Below are 12,869 nucleotides of genomic sequence, written 5' to 3'. Positions count from 1 at the left end.
TCTTTTTAATTATTTAAAAACTGTCAAAATATATATGATTAAGATTTTTTTCTCCCTTTTTCCTCAAGAGGGAACCATTGTTTAAAATTTGCTAAATAGTTGAGTTGTAATAAATGGTTAGACTTTTGGCAGTTTTTGCCAAACTTTTTTTTTTTTTTTTGGTACCAGAGATTGAACCTAAGGGTACTTAATCACTGAACTACATCCCCATTTCTTTTATTTATTTTTATATATATATTTGAGACAGAGTCTCGCTAAGTTGCTTAGGGCCTTACTAAGTTGCTGAGATTGCCTTTGAACTTGCAATCCTACTGCCTCAGCCTCTTGAGCTGCTGGGATTATAGGTTAATAATCCAGTAATTATAGGATCATGCCACAGCATCTGGAAAAACTTTCCTTTGTTTAAAAAAATAGCTTACAAAACTCTTCCATTTTGAACTCACAATAAGAAAAGATCTTGGGCTTTTCATTCAATAGTTTTTAAAGAAATTCTTAATACTAGCTATCTTAATGGTGTCTCAGAGGATCAAAGATGTTCACCAAGATTAATGCTTTGATTTATTCTACCACTGAGGTGGTAGTTGGTATATCATTTAAAACTAGTAAATGTACCTTGTAGCAAATTGTCAGTCATTAGGAAAGAGAAAATTAATGCCCCATGAGAATAGTTTTCTTCTTGTGTTACATGTGAAGGTCATAATACTGAACTAGATGAGGACAGAATACATTTGGGAAGGAGAAAATATTGTTTGAACCTCTACTCTGTCTCAGAATAATTTACCATTAGAGAATTAACATATATTTACAATTACAGGTATAGATCATAGCTTACTTCCTTGTGTGGAAAATGACAGAATCTGTCTGAAATTTTATCCTACTTGCAAGTGAGCCTACCAAATTTCTTATAGACAGAAGACTTTTAGGTCAAGGATGAAGTTTTTTTCACCAACAACACTAGCAGTAGCTAGAGTATTATATTAGCTTTTGTATCATGGGAGAGGAACTCAGAGCTTAGGGAATCAAATGTTTTATTATCTTTATTGTACTGGACAGTAAGCACATGAGCTGTTTGCTCTCTTTAGAGAGACTATCTCTGTGCAAACATCCTTGAAAAAGTAGTTTGGAATAAAGTCTGTTCACAAATGTGCAGGAAACATGAGACCCATAACCATTATTTCTGAATATCAGGATGATCCTTCAAGATTGGGGTGCACTTGATTACGACAACCTGATTGGTAGTAATTAATCAGCAGATTACCAATTCCACTGATTAATTAAAGGATGTTGATAAAAAATTTAAGGGGATATTAGTCCTCATAGTTTTATTTGAGCAATAATGTGACAGGCCATCTATCTTACCTAGTTCTACTCTTCTCTAGGATACATATATTTTTGTGGTACTTTACCTGAGTAGACAGTTACTATTATGATGACACTTTTTTGAATGCTTATTCAAATTGGACATGCAGAAAGTGTCATGTTGTATGCTAAGATTGAGAGCTTAACATGTCTATTGCTGCTGCTTTAATTATTCATCAGAGGATATATACATTCTCTAATTTGCTTGGTTTATAAACAATGACAGTGGATATGTGTTTTGGTCAACTTTTTCATTGCTGTGACCAAAAGACCTTACAAGAACAATTTAAGAGGAAGTAGTTTATTTGGGATCATGATTTCAGAGGTCTCAGTTCATAGATGGCCCATAGTAAGGCAGGACATCAAGGTGGAAGAGTGTGGTAGAAGGAAGTGGCTCAGAACATCATACTAGTAAGCAGAGAGAGACTTCTCCTCTCACCAAGGACAAAATATATACCCCAAATACAACCCCTCACAGACTCAGCTCCTTGAGCCACACACTACCTGCTTATAGTTACCATCCAGTTAATCTATTCAAATGGATTTATACACCAATTTTAAGGTTCTCATAACCTAATCATTCTACCTTTAAACTTTCTTACATTGTCTTACATGTGAGCATTTGGGGGATACCTAATATCTAAACCATAACAATATCTTTAAGAACATTAGATTGAGCCATTTTAAGTTAAACTGAGTGTTTCAATGGTATATCTTGCTTTTTAAAATTTTTATTTTAACACGCATAAAATATTAATCATTTTTACAAAGATATTTCTTTATTCTAATAATATTCATAAGCTCTTAATTCTAATGATGTATCTGCCATTCTTGGCCATTTTGATGTATCCTGGGGAAGGACAGGTAGCTACTGGGTTAACGTGATAGATTGTCTTAAAAATGGAAGCTCTAATGTGCTGTTTAAGTCTTTCATTAGAATTTTAAAATCATTTTTAAAATCACCTTAAAGATCTAATCTAGTAATTTTCAACCACAGGGATCTATAAGAATCACCTATAGAGTGATGTAATCACCTATAGAGTGAATCACCTATAGAATGATATAGTGAATATAAATTCAGAAATGGGGTTTAGAAATAGAATTTTGTTAAAGCTCTTCAGGTGATTCCAATGCCTACCAGTAGTTAAAATCATGAGCTAGTCAACTGACTCATTTTTAGAGGTGGGAAAACTGAGGCTTGAAGAGTTTACACACAATAGTGTATACTGATTCTCCAAAGTCCTGGAAATCTTCTCACAACACTGCTCAGTATACAACACTGGGAAGAGGCATGAATAGATAGGCACGAACACACATATGCATCCAGAAAATGAACCAAACTGAGTTTGAAATTGTAATTGTAATTAACCAGAATTTTTGCTTTTGATGATCAATATACAGTATTATCATTATGCAGCATTGAATATATTATTGTTTAGTAATTTAACTTTTGAACTAAAAAAAACATGGTGCTTTTTCATTTATTTAGCAACCATTCCACCAAACAGACCAATTCCTTCAGACATGGCCATTGTCATGTATACCAGTGGTTCAACTGGCCGCCCTAAGGGAGTGATGATGCATCATAGCAATTTGATAGCTGGAATGACAGGCCAATGTGAAAGGATACCTGGACTAGGGTAAGAGAGAATTATTCAACTTTATTTTTTGAAATACAGAGCTTGTGTTCAGCATTCTCTAAACTATATTAAAATAATAAAGTTATTGATGTATCTGATTTTAAAATTCCTTTTCAAACTTGGAGTGGAACCAGCATTTGACTCAGTTATCCCACTCCTTGGCATATACCCAAAGGACTTACTTTCAGCATATTATAGTGACATGGCTACATCAGTGTTCATAGCAGCTAAATTTGCAATTCCCTAAGCTATGGAACCAACCTAGGTGCCCTTCAATAGATGAATGGATAAAGAAAATGTTGTACATATACACAATGGAATATTACTCAATCATAAATAAGAATGAAATTATGGCATTTGCCAGTAAACAGATGGAACTGGAAACTATCAAGCTGAGTGAAATAAGCCAATCCTAAAAAATCCAAATTCCAAATGTTCTCTTTGATATGCAGATGCAGACTCACAATAGGTGGGGGGTGAAGGTTCACTGGATTGGAGGGAGGGGTGTTGATGCGGGGAAGAAAGAGGGGATAGGAATAGGACAGTCAGTAGAATGAATTGGACATAACTTTCCTGTGTTCATATATGAATACACAACCAGTTAACTCCACATCATGTACAACCACAAGAACGGAAAGTTATATTCCATGTATGTATAATATGTCAAAATACATTCTACTGTCATATATAACTAAAAGAACAAATAAGAAAATGCCTTTTCAAAAGTGGTTAAAATGTTTCTTCTATTTTATTTTAGACCAAAGGACACATATATTGGCTACTTACCTTTGGCTCATGTGCTAGAATTGACAGCAGAGATATCTTGCTTTACCTATGGCTGTAGGATTGGATATTCTTCTCCACTTACACTGTCTGACCAGGTGACAAACTTTTTAGTATATTGGTGTTACAATATTAAGTTATATTGGGTGGCATACTACTTAAACATGAGATATTTTAATTCAGTTAAAACTTTCTCTGTAACTTAAAAAATACTTGTTATGAGCAATATGTAACTACTGTAAATAACCCTGTGGTTTTGTTAGCATTGCTTCAGATACCTGTTTTTAAATTATTTTGAAATGAATAAATATTTTCATCTTTTCTTTTCCTATCAATTATTTTTTACTCTGGAGAGCTAATGTAAAAAATATAAATATACTGAGCCTTTTTGACATATTAACCCAGGACCACTGATGTGTTCTTCTAGAGGAGATGTGGAGTTTTGACCCAGTATTCATCTGAATTTTCTCTATACTTGTGCTGTCCTAAACAGTAGTCACTAGCTGCATCTTTAAATAGAAATTAATTAAAATTTAAAAATTTACTTTTTTATTTTCAATAGCCACATTTCAAGTTCTCAATAGCTATGTGTGATCAGTGGCTGCCATATTGGACAGAATAGATACACATTATTTTCATCCATGCAGAAACTTCTTATTGGACAGTACTGCAGCATCTCCAAGGACAGCCCTTGGCTTAGTATACTGAGTCAGGGTTCTCCTTCTTTGTTATTCATAGCAACAAACCCAACAATGGGTATGGCTCACTCATGTCTTTTAAGCACATCTATTGTCCACAGTTCTGTTATATGCCTTCTTTGGAATAGTTGTGATAGAAAAGACTCAACCAGGTATAGGAAAAATAGCTACTAAGAACATTGTGAATTTCAGGGTGCTGAAAGATAAAGTAAGTGTAGGAATGACTTGACTCTGTGTGTAACTTTGACACTCCTGAGGACCCAGCAGTTATTTTTAGATCTCTGGCCAACAGTGCCTATTATTTGGGGTCTGATGGTGCTAATAGTTTGAGATTGTATTACTTTTAACTTTTTATAGAAATTCCTGTTTAGGGAGATTAGTAGGTTTGTATAGTAGTAAGGTAAAAAAAATTAAATAGATTTTTTTTCAGATTTATTCGGGATTCTAACCACCTTTATCTGTGTTTTGTTTTTTACTTTTGATGTATAACTTAAGGTGCACAAATATTAAATGTATTACTTGATTAAATTTAATGTACACAATATGTAGATTTCTCATCATTACCATCCAGAGCAAGAAAAAAAAGTGTTCTCAACATTGTAGGATTTCCCTGTTTCCTCTTAGTCATTACCACCCCACAAAGATAATTCAGTTTCCTTTTAAAGTGGTTTTTGCTATGAAGAAGAGTTCTGTTCCAACTAACTACCAACTTTGTACTTTAGAGGATACAACCTGTTTGTAAGAGGGGGTGCTGCTGTATTTAATTTAACTCTAATACTCAGCCCCAAATTAACCTTTAAAATTTGCCAAAATAGTAATAGGATAAGTAAACTATCAAATAAACTAATAAAACTTGATTTAGTAAAGTCAGAGTAGGCCTATGTATATACAGGGCTTAAATTATGGGAAACATTTTAGAAACATTTGTGATGATTTTGTTTTGAGATTCTAGTGGGAATTTCTTATGTTAAGAGACCTTATTAAAATGTGAAAACATGGTTCTGGGGTTGTGGCTCAGTGGTAGAGTGTTTGCCTAGCATGTGTGAGGCACTGGGTTCAATCCTCAACAACACATTAAAAAAATGAATAAAATAAAGTTATAAAAAATGTGAAAACATTTCCATAAGCTTTGGGTATGTTTTTTCCCCTTTGGGGAAGTTCAGAAGCCTAGACTAGCACCATTCCCCACCCCCCTTTTTTACTGCCTTTCTAAGAACAATAGCCTCATTGTGGGGAAGGAAAAATAGTTGGATCTATTGCTGGTCTGACTTAGTTCTTGCTGTCTATTAGGCAAAGCTCTAGTACATTAGAAGCCTTTTAGATAAATTCACTCCTACTTTGTAAATGAACTTTACTCAAAGATAATGAATCTTTATTTTAGTTGTAGATGAACACAATACCTTTATTTTATTGATTTATTTTTATGTGGTGCTAAGGATTGAACCCAGTGCCTGAAATGTGGAAGGCAAACGCTCCAGCACTGAGCTGTAACCCTAGCCCCAAAGATTCTGAATCTTACTAGAAATCTAAATTTTAGGAATCATCCTCAAGTAGAGATTAGAGGCACCACATTTGAAGCTAGCAGATGATAGTGGTGTTGTCATAACTGGGGTTACTGTGATCGTAATAAGACAAATGAACTGATAATACAGGTTGGGCACCCCAACCCGAAAATCTGGAATCCAGAATGCTCCAAAATGCAAAACTTTTTGAGAGTTGACATGATACCACAAGTGGAATATTCCACACCTGATCTCATATAACAAGTCACTATCAAAACACAGGAGCACTGAAACTATTGTATAAAATTCCCTTCAGACAATATGTAGTAAGGTGTGTATGAGATGCAAATAAATTTTGTGTTTAGACTGGGGTCACATCCTAGGGTATTTCATATATATATATATATATATATATATATATATATATATATATATATATATTATAATGTGTGAGGATGTGCATGCATATGCATGTGTACACACATTCCAAAACTTGAAAATTTTATATCAGACATTTTTTGTCCTGAGGATTTCCTTCTTTCTTTCTTTCATTTCTAATAAGGGCTACTCAACCTGTATTACTATGAATAATAAAGAAAACATGAGGGGGCTAGGGTTGTGGCTCAGTGGTAGAGCACTTGCCTGGCATGCATGGACACTGGGTTCCATCCTCAGCACATAAAATAATAAAATGATGTGTCAAAAAAAAAAGAAAGAAAGAAAAAGAAAACAAGGAATGGTTCCCTGTGATTCCTGCTTCTCTGGAACATCTTTCTATGGTAACAACTGGTCAGTAACACATGAGGGGCAGTTTCTACTTGAAGGACTGAAGAGCTAATTTTCTCTCTACAAAGTGGTTTTCCCATGCATGGTGTGCATGTGTGTCTACAAATTTCCACTAACAAGTGTGCACACACTTGCACATACATATGACATAGGAGTTGTTTTTTTTTTAATCTCCTTTATCTGTATTAAAGAAAAGCAGGAGAAAAATCAATTTAGTTTTACCAGCAGAACCTTATGTATGGTCAAGCAGGTGGTTCTTGTGGGTCACATGGCTTCTTCAGCGTTGGTTATCTTCTTCCCTGTATTAGCCATCTAAACTTACATAATAAACTGCATTTCAGGAGCTTCTTATTTTTAATGTATTTTGGTGGGTAATTTTATCAATTTTTCTAACTATTGATCTGATGTTACTAATCCCAAATAGTATGTATGGATAAAAGAAGAAAGGAGGGGAGGGAGGCAGGGAGAGAAATACACATTTATATATATTTATATACACACACATCTCTCCAACTTGGCCACTGGCATTGTCTTCCTATTTTACTGAGCAGAATATTATCCAATTAGGATTTCTGAATGTTAGTTGATACTCATACTGATGACTTTGAAATGTGTCCTTGCTTATTCATTAATCAAAGAAAGTTGCCTTTGATTTTGTTTTATTGTTAAATTTACTTTAATTGACTTTTTTTGGAAAATGTACAAAAAATGTAGTTTGTGCTATATTTTGATGGTACATTATTAATAAGAATCTTTGATTCCCCAAAACTTCTCATTCTTCCTTCCGAATCAGAGTTTCTCCTCTGTAGAAGGCTGAGACATGCTAGCAGCCATAATCTTCAGGATGAAGCACTAGATTGCTTACACTTTGGCTTTTTATAGCAGTAGAAGAACAAATTCCTTGTGTAGCTCTGTCTTTGTTATTAATACTTGAGTTAGAACATTTTTTGCTAAGGTCGGTTTCCCTGATCATGATTATATTTTCTTTATTGTAGTCCAGCAAAATCAAAAAGGGAAGCAAAGGGGACTGTACTGTACTGAAGCCTACACTTATGGCTGCTGTTCCAGTAAGTACCATATATGAATATTAATAGAAGAGGATCCCTTGTATAATTTCTTGCTTACACTTTGTCTTTGTAAAATGTAATACTCTTAGATGTATGCGTACATTTCAAAATAATTTTACTTTATTTAAATGCATTCCTTAAAAATCTTAGATATATTGGCAAGATGAAATGGCAAGCTTTTGAAATCTATGTCTGTTAGTGTTTGCAGATCCTTGAAATTTGAATGATGAAAATGACTTTGTTTCAACTACCTAGTTTGATAATTGGTCATAATATCTTAAGATAGGATAAACTCTAAAGATAATCCTGTTTAATCTTTTAATTTAAGAAATGGAACAAGGAGGTCTGGGGCTGTAGCTCAGTGGTAGAGTGCTTGCCTAGCACATGTGAGGCACTGGGTTCGACTCTCAGCACCACATAAGAATAAATAAATAAAACAAAGATATTGTGTCCATCTACAACTTAAAAAAAAAATGAAAAAAGAAAGGAACAAGGAAACACTGGGCTGCCCTAGAGAACTGAGGCAGCATTTCCAATTTTATGGGGCTGATTAGTGACAGAGCTGAGTCAAAGATGCAAGCCTCCTGAGCTTTTTATGTGATAAAGGACAACTGTTACTTTGAGATAGCTCCCATAGGAAAAAAAATGAATTATTCAAAATCCTTATGTGAAATATTACCTTTAAAAAAGCAAGATCTTGCTTTTTATAACCTTGGAATGATAAGTTTTGCAACATCTAATACATTCTTTCCAATTTGTGTACAAATATCTTCTAGCACTTTTGTACTTTGGAAACCCCAGGGAGACAGTATATTGCTACAGCTTATATTATGATTGGATTTTAAATCTTACTCTAATATCTTTCACAGCATTACTTTTTTACATAAGAAGTCTGACATTAGATAATGAAATGTTCAAGTTTTTCTAAGTATCACAGATGGAAGATATATGGTCTTTTTAGCTTCTAATTCAAAATTACAAAATAACCAAAGATTCAAATCTGTCAGAGAAGCCTTTGTCTTTTTACTTAGAAGAACTGTAGAATTCGGTGTTCTCAAAATATGAGAGATTTCTGACTAAAGACATCATGAAATGATGCTAAGAACAGCAAGTAAAGTACTTACTCTGTTCCGGGTTAATCCTCCTTAAGACTCTGCTGGGTGGGCCCTATTATCACTACTTTTTCTTATAAAGAATGAAATTTAATATTTGGTAGAATCAAAACTTGAACTCTACCAGTCTGATTAAAAAATCTTCTAACCATTATGACTGTCTATTTAGGATAGTTTTGTATTTTGTTTTGGGAAACAATATATTGGCTTGACTACCTAAAGTACAGGACTCCCTCATGAATCTCAACGTAGGGAGGGGAAAGGGCCAAGGTATCAAGCCAGGCCTGATTTTAGGCCTGAAGGATAAGCAGGAGTTAGCAGATAGGCTATTTATCCTCTAATTTCACATTGCCTTTTCTTCCCTGCCTTACTTTATATGTTGGAGGGCTAACTTCTATGGATGACCAACCAGGGCTTCATTGCCTTATAATTTCTTATGGGGTTCAGCTAATTAGAAGTACTCATGAAATGAGAGTAGGAAGAGAGCAACAAATCTGTACATTTCTTATCTCAGTTTCTTCCCCGTTGGTTTGAGAGTTTGTCAGTTGTCAAGCACCTGTTGGGTAGTCCCTTTCCGAATAGCTGTAACCAGCTCTTTTCCATGGCTACAGTCTTATCCAGGTTCCAGTGATAACTGTCCTTCTCTTACTTCTTCAAACCTAAGATATAGAATAGTCTTCCGTGTTGCTAGTCCATTGACACTTCAAAACTTGCACATTCTCTTAGTTTTTTTCCACTCCTCTACAAATAGGCTCATTTTTTAAAAAAGAATTTCCTTCTTGAGAACTATTTTGTTGTCACTATTATTATTCTTTTGTAGTACTGGAGATCGAATCCAGAACCTCACGCATACAAGGCAAGCTCTACCACTAAGCTACATCCCCAGCCCAAGAACAGTTTTTGATAGATGTTGTTTTTTGAGTTTGTTTCATTCCTGGGTGAGAATAAAAGATTTATTTAGTACTGTTAACATTCACAATGTGATAATTCAGAATAAATCACTACTTCTTCTAAGCAGTGACTCAATGGAACATCATGTAATGTTAGTTTGAGATAAAGGGTGATTTGATGAGCTAACAGTAAATCCTGCCAACTTGTTGCAACTCTATAGTGTTACTTACTCACTGAGGCCTTTCCACACCCATGATTAGTATCTAGTACTGAAAAAAAAAAAAAAAAAAAAACAATGGAAGTGGTTCTCATACATCTGTCTTACTCCCAGGCATTTGCTTTTGTGTGTGCGCATTTTAGGAACCCATATGTTTTTTAATAGGGATAGTTATAGGATTTTAAACTTATTTAAATATTGGGATTTCTCAGTTACAGACCTAGAGAAATATTTCAATTATACAATCATTGATTCCTTTTGTAGAAATGGAGAAAACAACCTTTTAAGGAATGGTTCTGCTGACTTCATTTGTGATTGACTCTATTCAAATATTGAAATAACCATCCATAAAATTATTCCTTGTAGGAGAACTTAATTTATACTGATGATTGACACTTGAAATATTTAGAACCAAGTATTTATAAGCAGGTGTGCTTTGTACAATGATTTTTATTAATTTGTACAATAATTTTTATTAATTTGTGCTAAGTAATTTCAAGAAGACATCATTTAATGATTAGGATTTTTTCTTTGTGTTATACCTGTTAACCTGGGAATTTTATATTCTAAATCTTGTCCTACCTCTAATTTTCCACATAGCTGTAAGAATATTACTCTTTTTTTGTTATATTTGCTTTATTAAAATGGAATAGGAATGCCTAAATTACAGAGACATAAGATTTTTAAGAAACTGTAACACCAACTATCATGCTGCAAGTCATAAGGTCATAGTTAAAAGATAAAAATCTTAGGATTAGTTTCAACATAGTTGGGTATTTCAATGCTGTTGGTTAATAAGTAAATATTTCTGTGAGAGCTGAGTGAATTCTCTGTACTTTAGTTAACATTTCTTAAAATGTTAGATGAACTTAGGGTATAGAACTGAGGAAACCCCTATACTTGTTCTTTATGGTATTTTAAATTAAATTTTTATTTTTGATTGTCAATTATATGTATGTATGGAGTCCAACGTGTTATTTTGATATATGTATTATCATTAGTCTTTTTGAACGAGTGAACAAGTAAGTAAAATTAATTCTATAATGAAACAAATAAATATGTCCATTATCCTAGAGATATACCTAAGATTTCACAAATAAATTTATAGACTGTACCACTGTTAGTGTAATTCTTTTGAGATTATTAAATGTTTTGTTTATTTTTTAGGAAATCATGGATAGAATTTATAAGAATGTTATGAGTAAAGTTCAAGAAATGAATTATATTCAGAAAACGCTATTCAAGATAGGGTATGACTATAAATTGGAGCAGATCAAAAAGGGATATGATGCACCTCTTTGTAATCTGTAAGTACATTTCATAGTCCCTATGGTTGGAGCCTTTATTTATTTATTTTTTTTGAGATAGAGTCCTTCCTTGTTTCCCACATGCTGGCCTCAAACTCCTGGGCTCAGGCAATCTTTCTGCCTCAGCCTCTTAAGTAGCTGGGAATATGAGTCCATGCCATTGCACCTGCAATATATGTGTTTGGATGTGTGAGTGTGTGTTTAAATCTGGAATATGAAAAAGTAAATGGCAAGTTAATTTAGTATCACTATTACCACCATAATCTTAAGGCTGAATTTCTCTTTTATCCACAGTATTTATACAGCAAGCATAGGAGTCTGAACTCTGAACTTGGCAATTTAATAAATTTTAATAATCAAGTAAATACTTAAGATTTAATTATAAAATTGGGTCTTGTGAAGAAAAATAAATAGATATTTAAGTCAAAACACTTGAATTTATAAAAAGTGTCAGTTCTGGCTTAAAAAGTGATCTTCAATATTTATTTTTCATAGAGTTTTCTGTTTTATTATATTCATAATATAGTATAGCAAGTAGATGAATATAACAGTTATTTTAATTGTGGTAATGGGTGTAGGGATGGGGAAGCATATTTCGTTTGAAGGAAGATAAAATAGGTGACTAATTGCTTCCAAGATAACTATATTTTTTCCTGTGACATCATTTTCTTTTATTCACTGTATGTCAGAGCAGTTTCCTGATACTGTATGTTCTCAGGGTGGGTGTTTAGGAGCTTTTCTGGAATTTTTTAAAGGTGTAATAGTTGTTTCTTTATTAACATCTTATTACCATCATGCTTCTAAAATTTGCATGTTCAACCATGGTTGAGAAATCTTTTCCAGAATTTACAAATTAGTGTGTCACCAAGAATAATGTATTCATGTATTAAAATCATTTATCTCTTCAGGTTACTCTTTAAAAAAGTAAAGGCTCTGCTGGGAGGGAATGTCCGTATGATGCTGTCAGGTGGGGCACCATTGTCTCCTCAGACACACCGATTCATGAATGTCTGCTTCTGCTGCCCCATTGGTCAGGGTTATGGACTGACAGAATCATGTGGTGCTGGGACAGTTACTGAAGGTAAGCATTGTTAATGTGGCAAATCATTCTAGATTAGTCACTACTAATAAAATTCATTTGAATTACCTTTGGAAACCATGATTTCTTTATAATATCTCTTAAATAATATCAGATTCACTGGATGCCTACAATGTTTTAGTTTTGTGAATGTTTGTTTAAGAATACTATGTGTACCCTTGTTCCCTTTAATTTTAAGCCAGGTAAATATTTATGCCACATTTTCAGTCTTCAAAATTTTATCACCCTGGTCGTTTAATCTTCTTTTTGTAAATTACCACTCCTTTGGAGAACTGTACTCATAGAATGAAGTATCACTAGTATGTTCCCCTTAAATAAACATTCCTGTCTTAAATTCTGTATTTTCACATCTTATTTTCAATACCCCAAGGCAGGATTTCTCAACCTTTGAAACAGACAATTATTGTT

At 33.6% G+C, this 12,869-nt stretch overlaps 1 protein-coding gene across 4 annotated transcripts in view; it reads left to right on the top strand.

Moving 5' to 3' along the window:
* Acsl4 (acyl-CoA synthetase long chain family member 4) overlaps positions 1 to 12,869 on the top strand; it is an 85,022-nt gene that overhangs the window by 52,657 nt on the left and 19,496 nt on the right. For all 4 annotated transcript variants that reach the window (XM_027930756.3, XM_027930752.3, XM_071606893.1 and 1 more), the window contains 5 exons: positions 2,849 to 2,999; positions 3,757 to 3,880; positions 7,764 to 7,835; positions 11,223 to 11,362; positions 12,271 to 12,443. In XM_027930756.3, coding sequence (XP_027786557.1) covers positions 2,849 to 2,999; positions 3,757 to 3,880; positions 7,764 to 7,835; positions 11,223 to 11,362; positions 12,271 to 12,443 — 660 coding nt within the window. The remainder of the gene's footprint in view (positions 1 to 2,848; positions 3,000 to 3,756; positions 3,881 to 7,763; positions 7,836 to 11,222; positions 11,363 to 12,270; positions 12,444 to 12,869) is intronic.

This window comes from Marmota flaviventris, chromosome X, assembly GCF_047511675.1.
Source record: "Marmota flaviventris isolate mMarFla1 chromosome X, mMarFla1.hap1, whole genome shotgun sequence".
In the NCBI taxonomy this organism is placed as follows: Eukaryota; Metazoa; Chordata; class Mammalia; order Rodentia; family Sciuridae; genus Marmota; species Marmota flaviventris.
The sequence above is the reverse complement of the archived record's forward strand: the minus strand, read 5'-3'. Positions and strand labels throughout refer to the sequence as shown.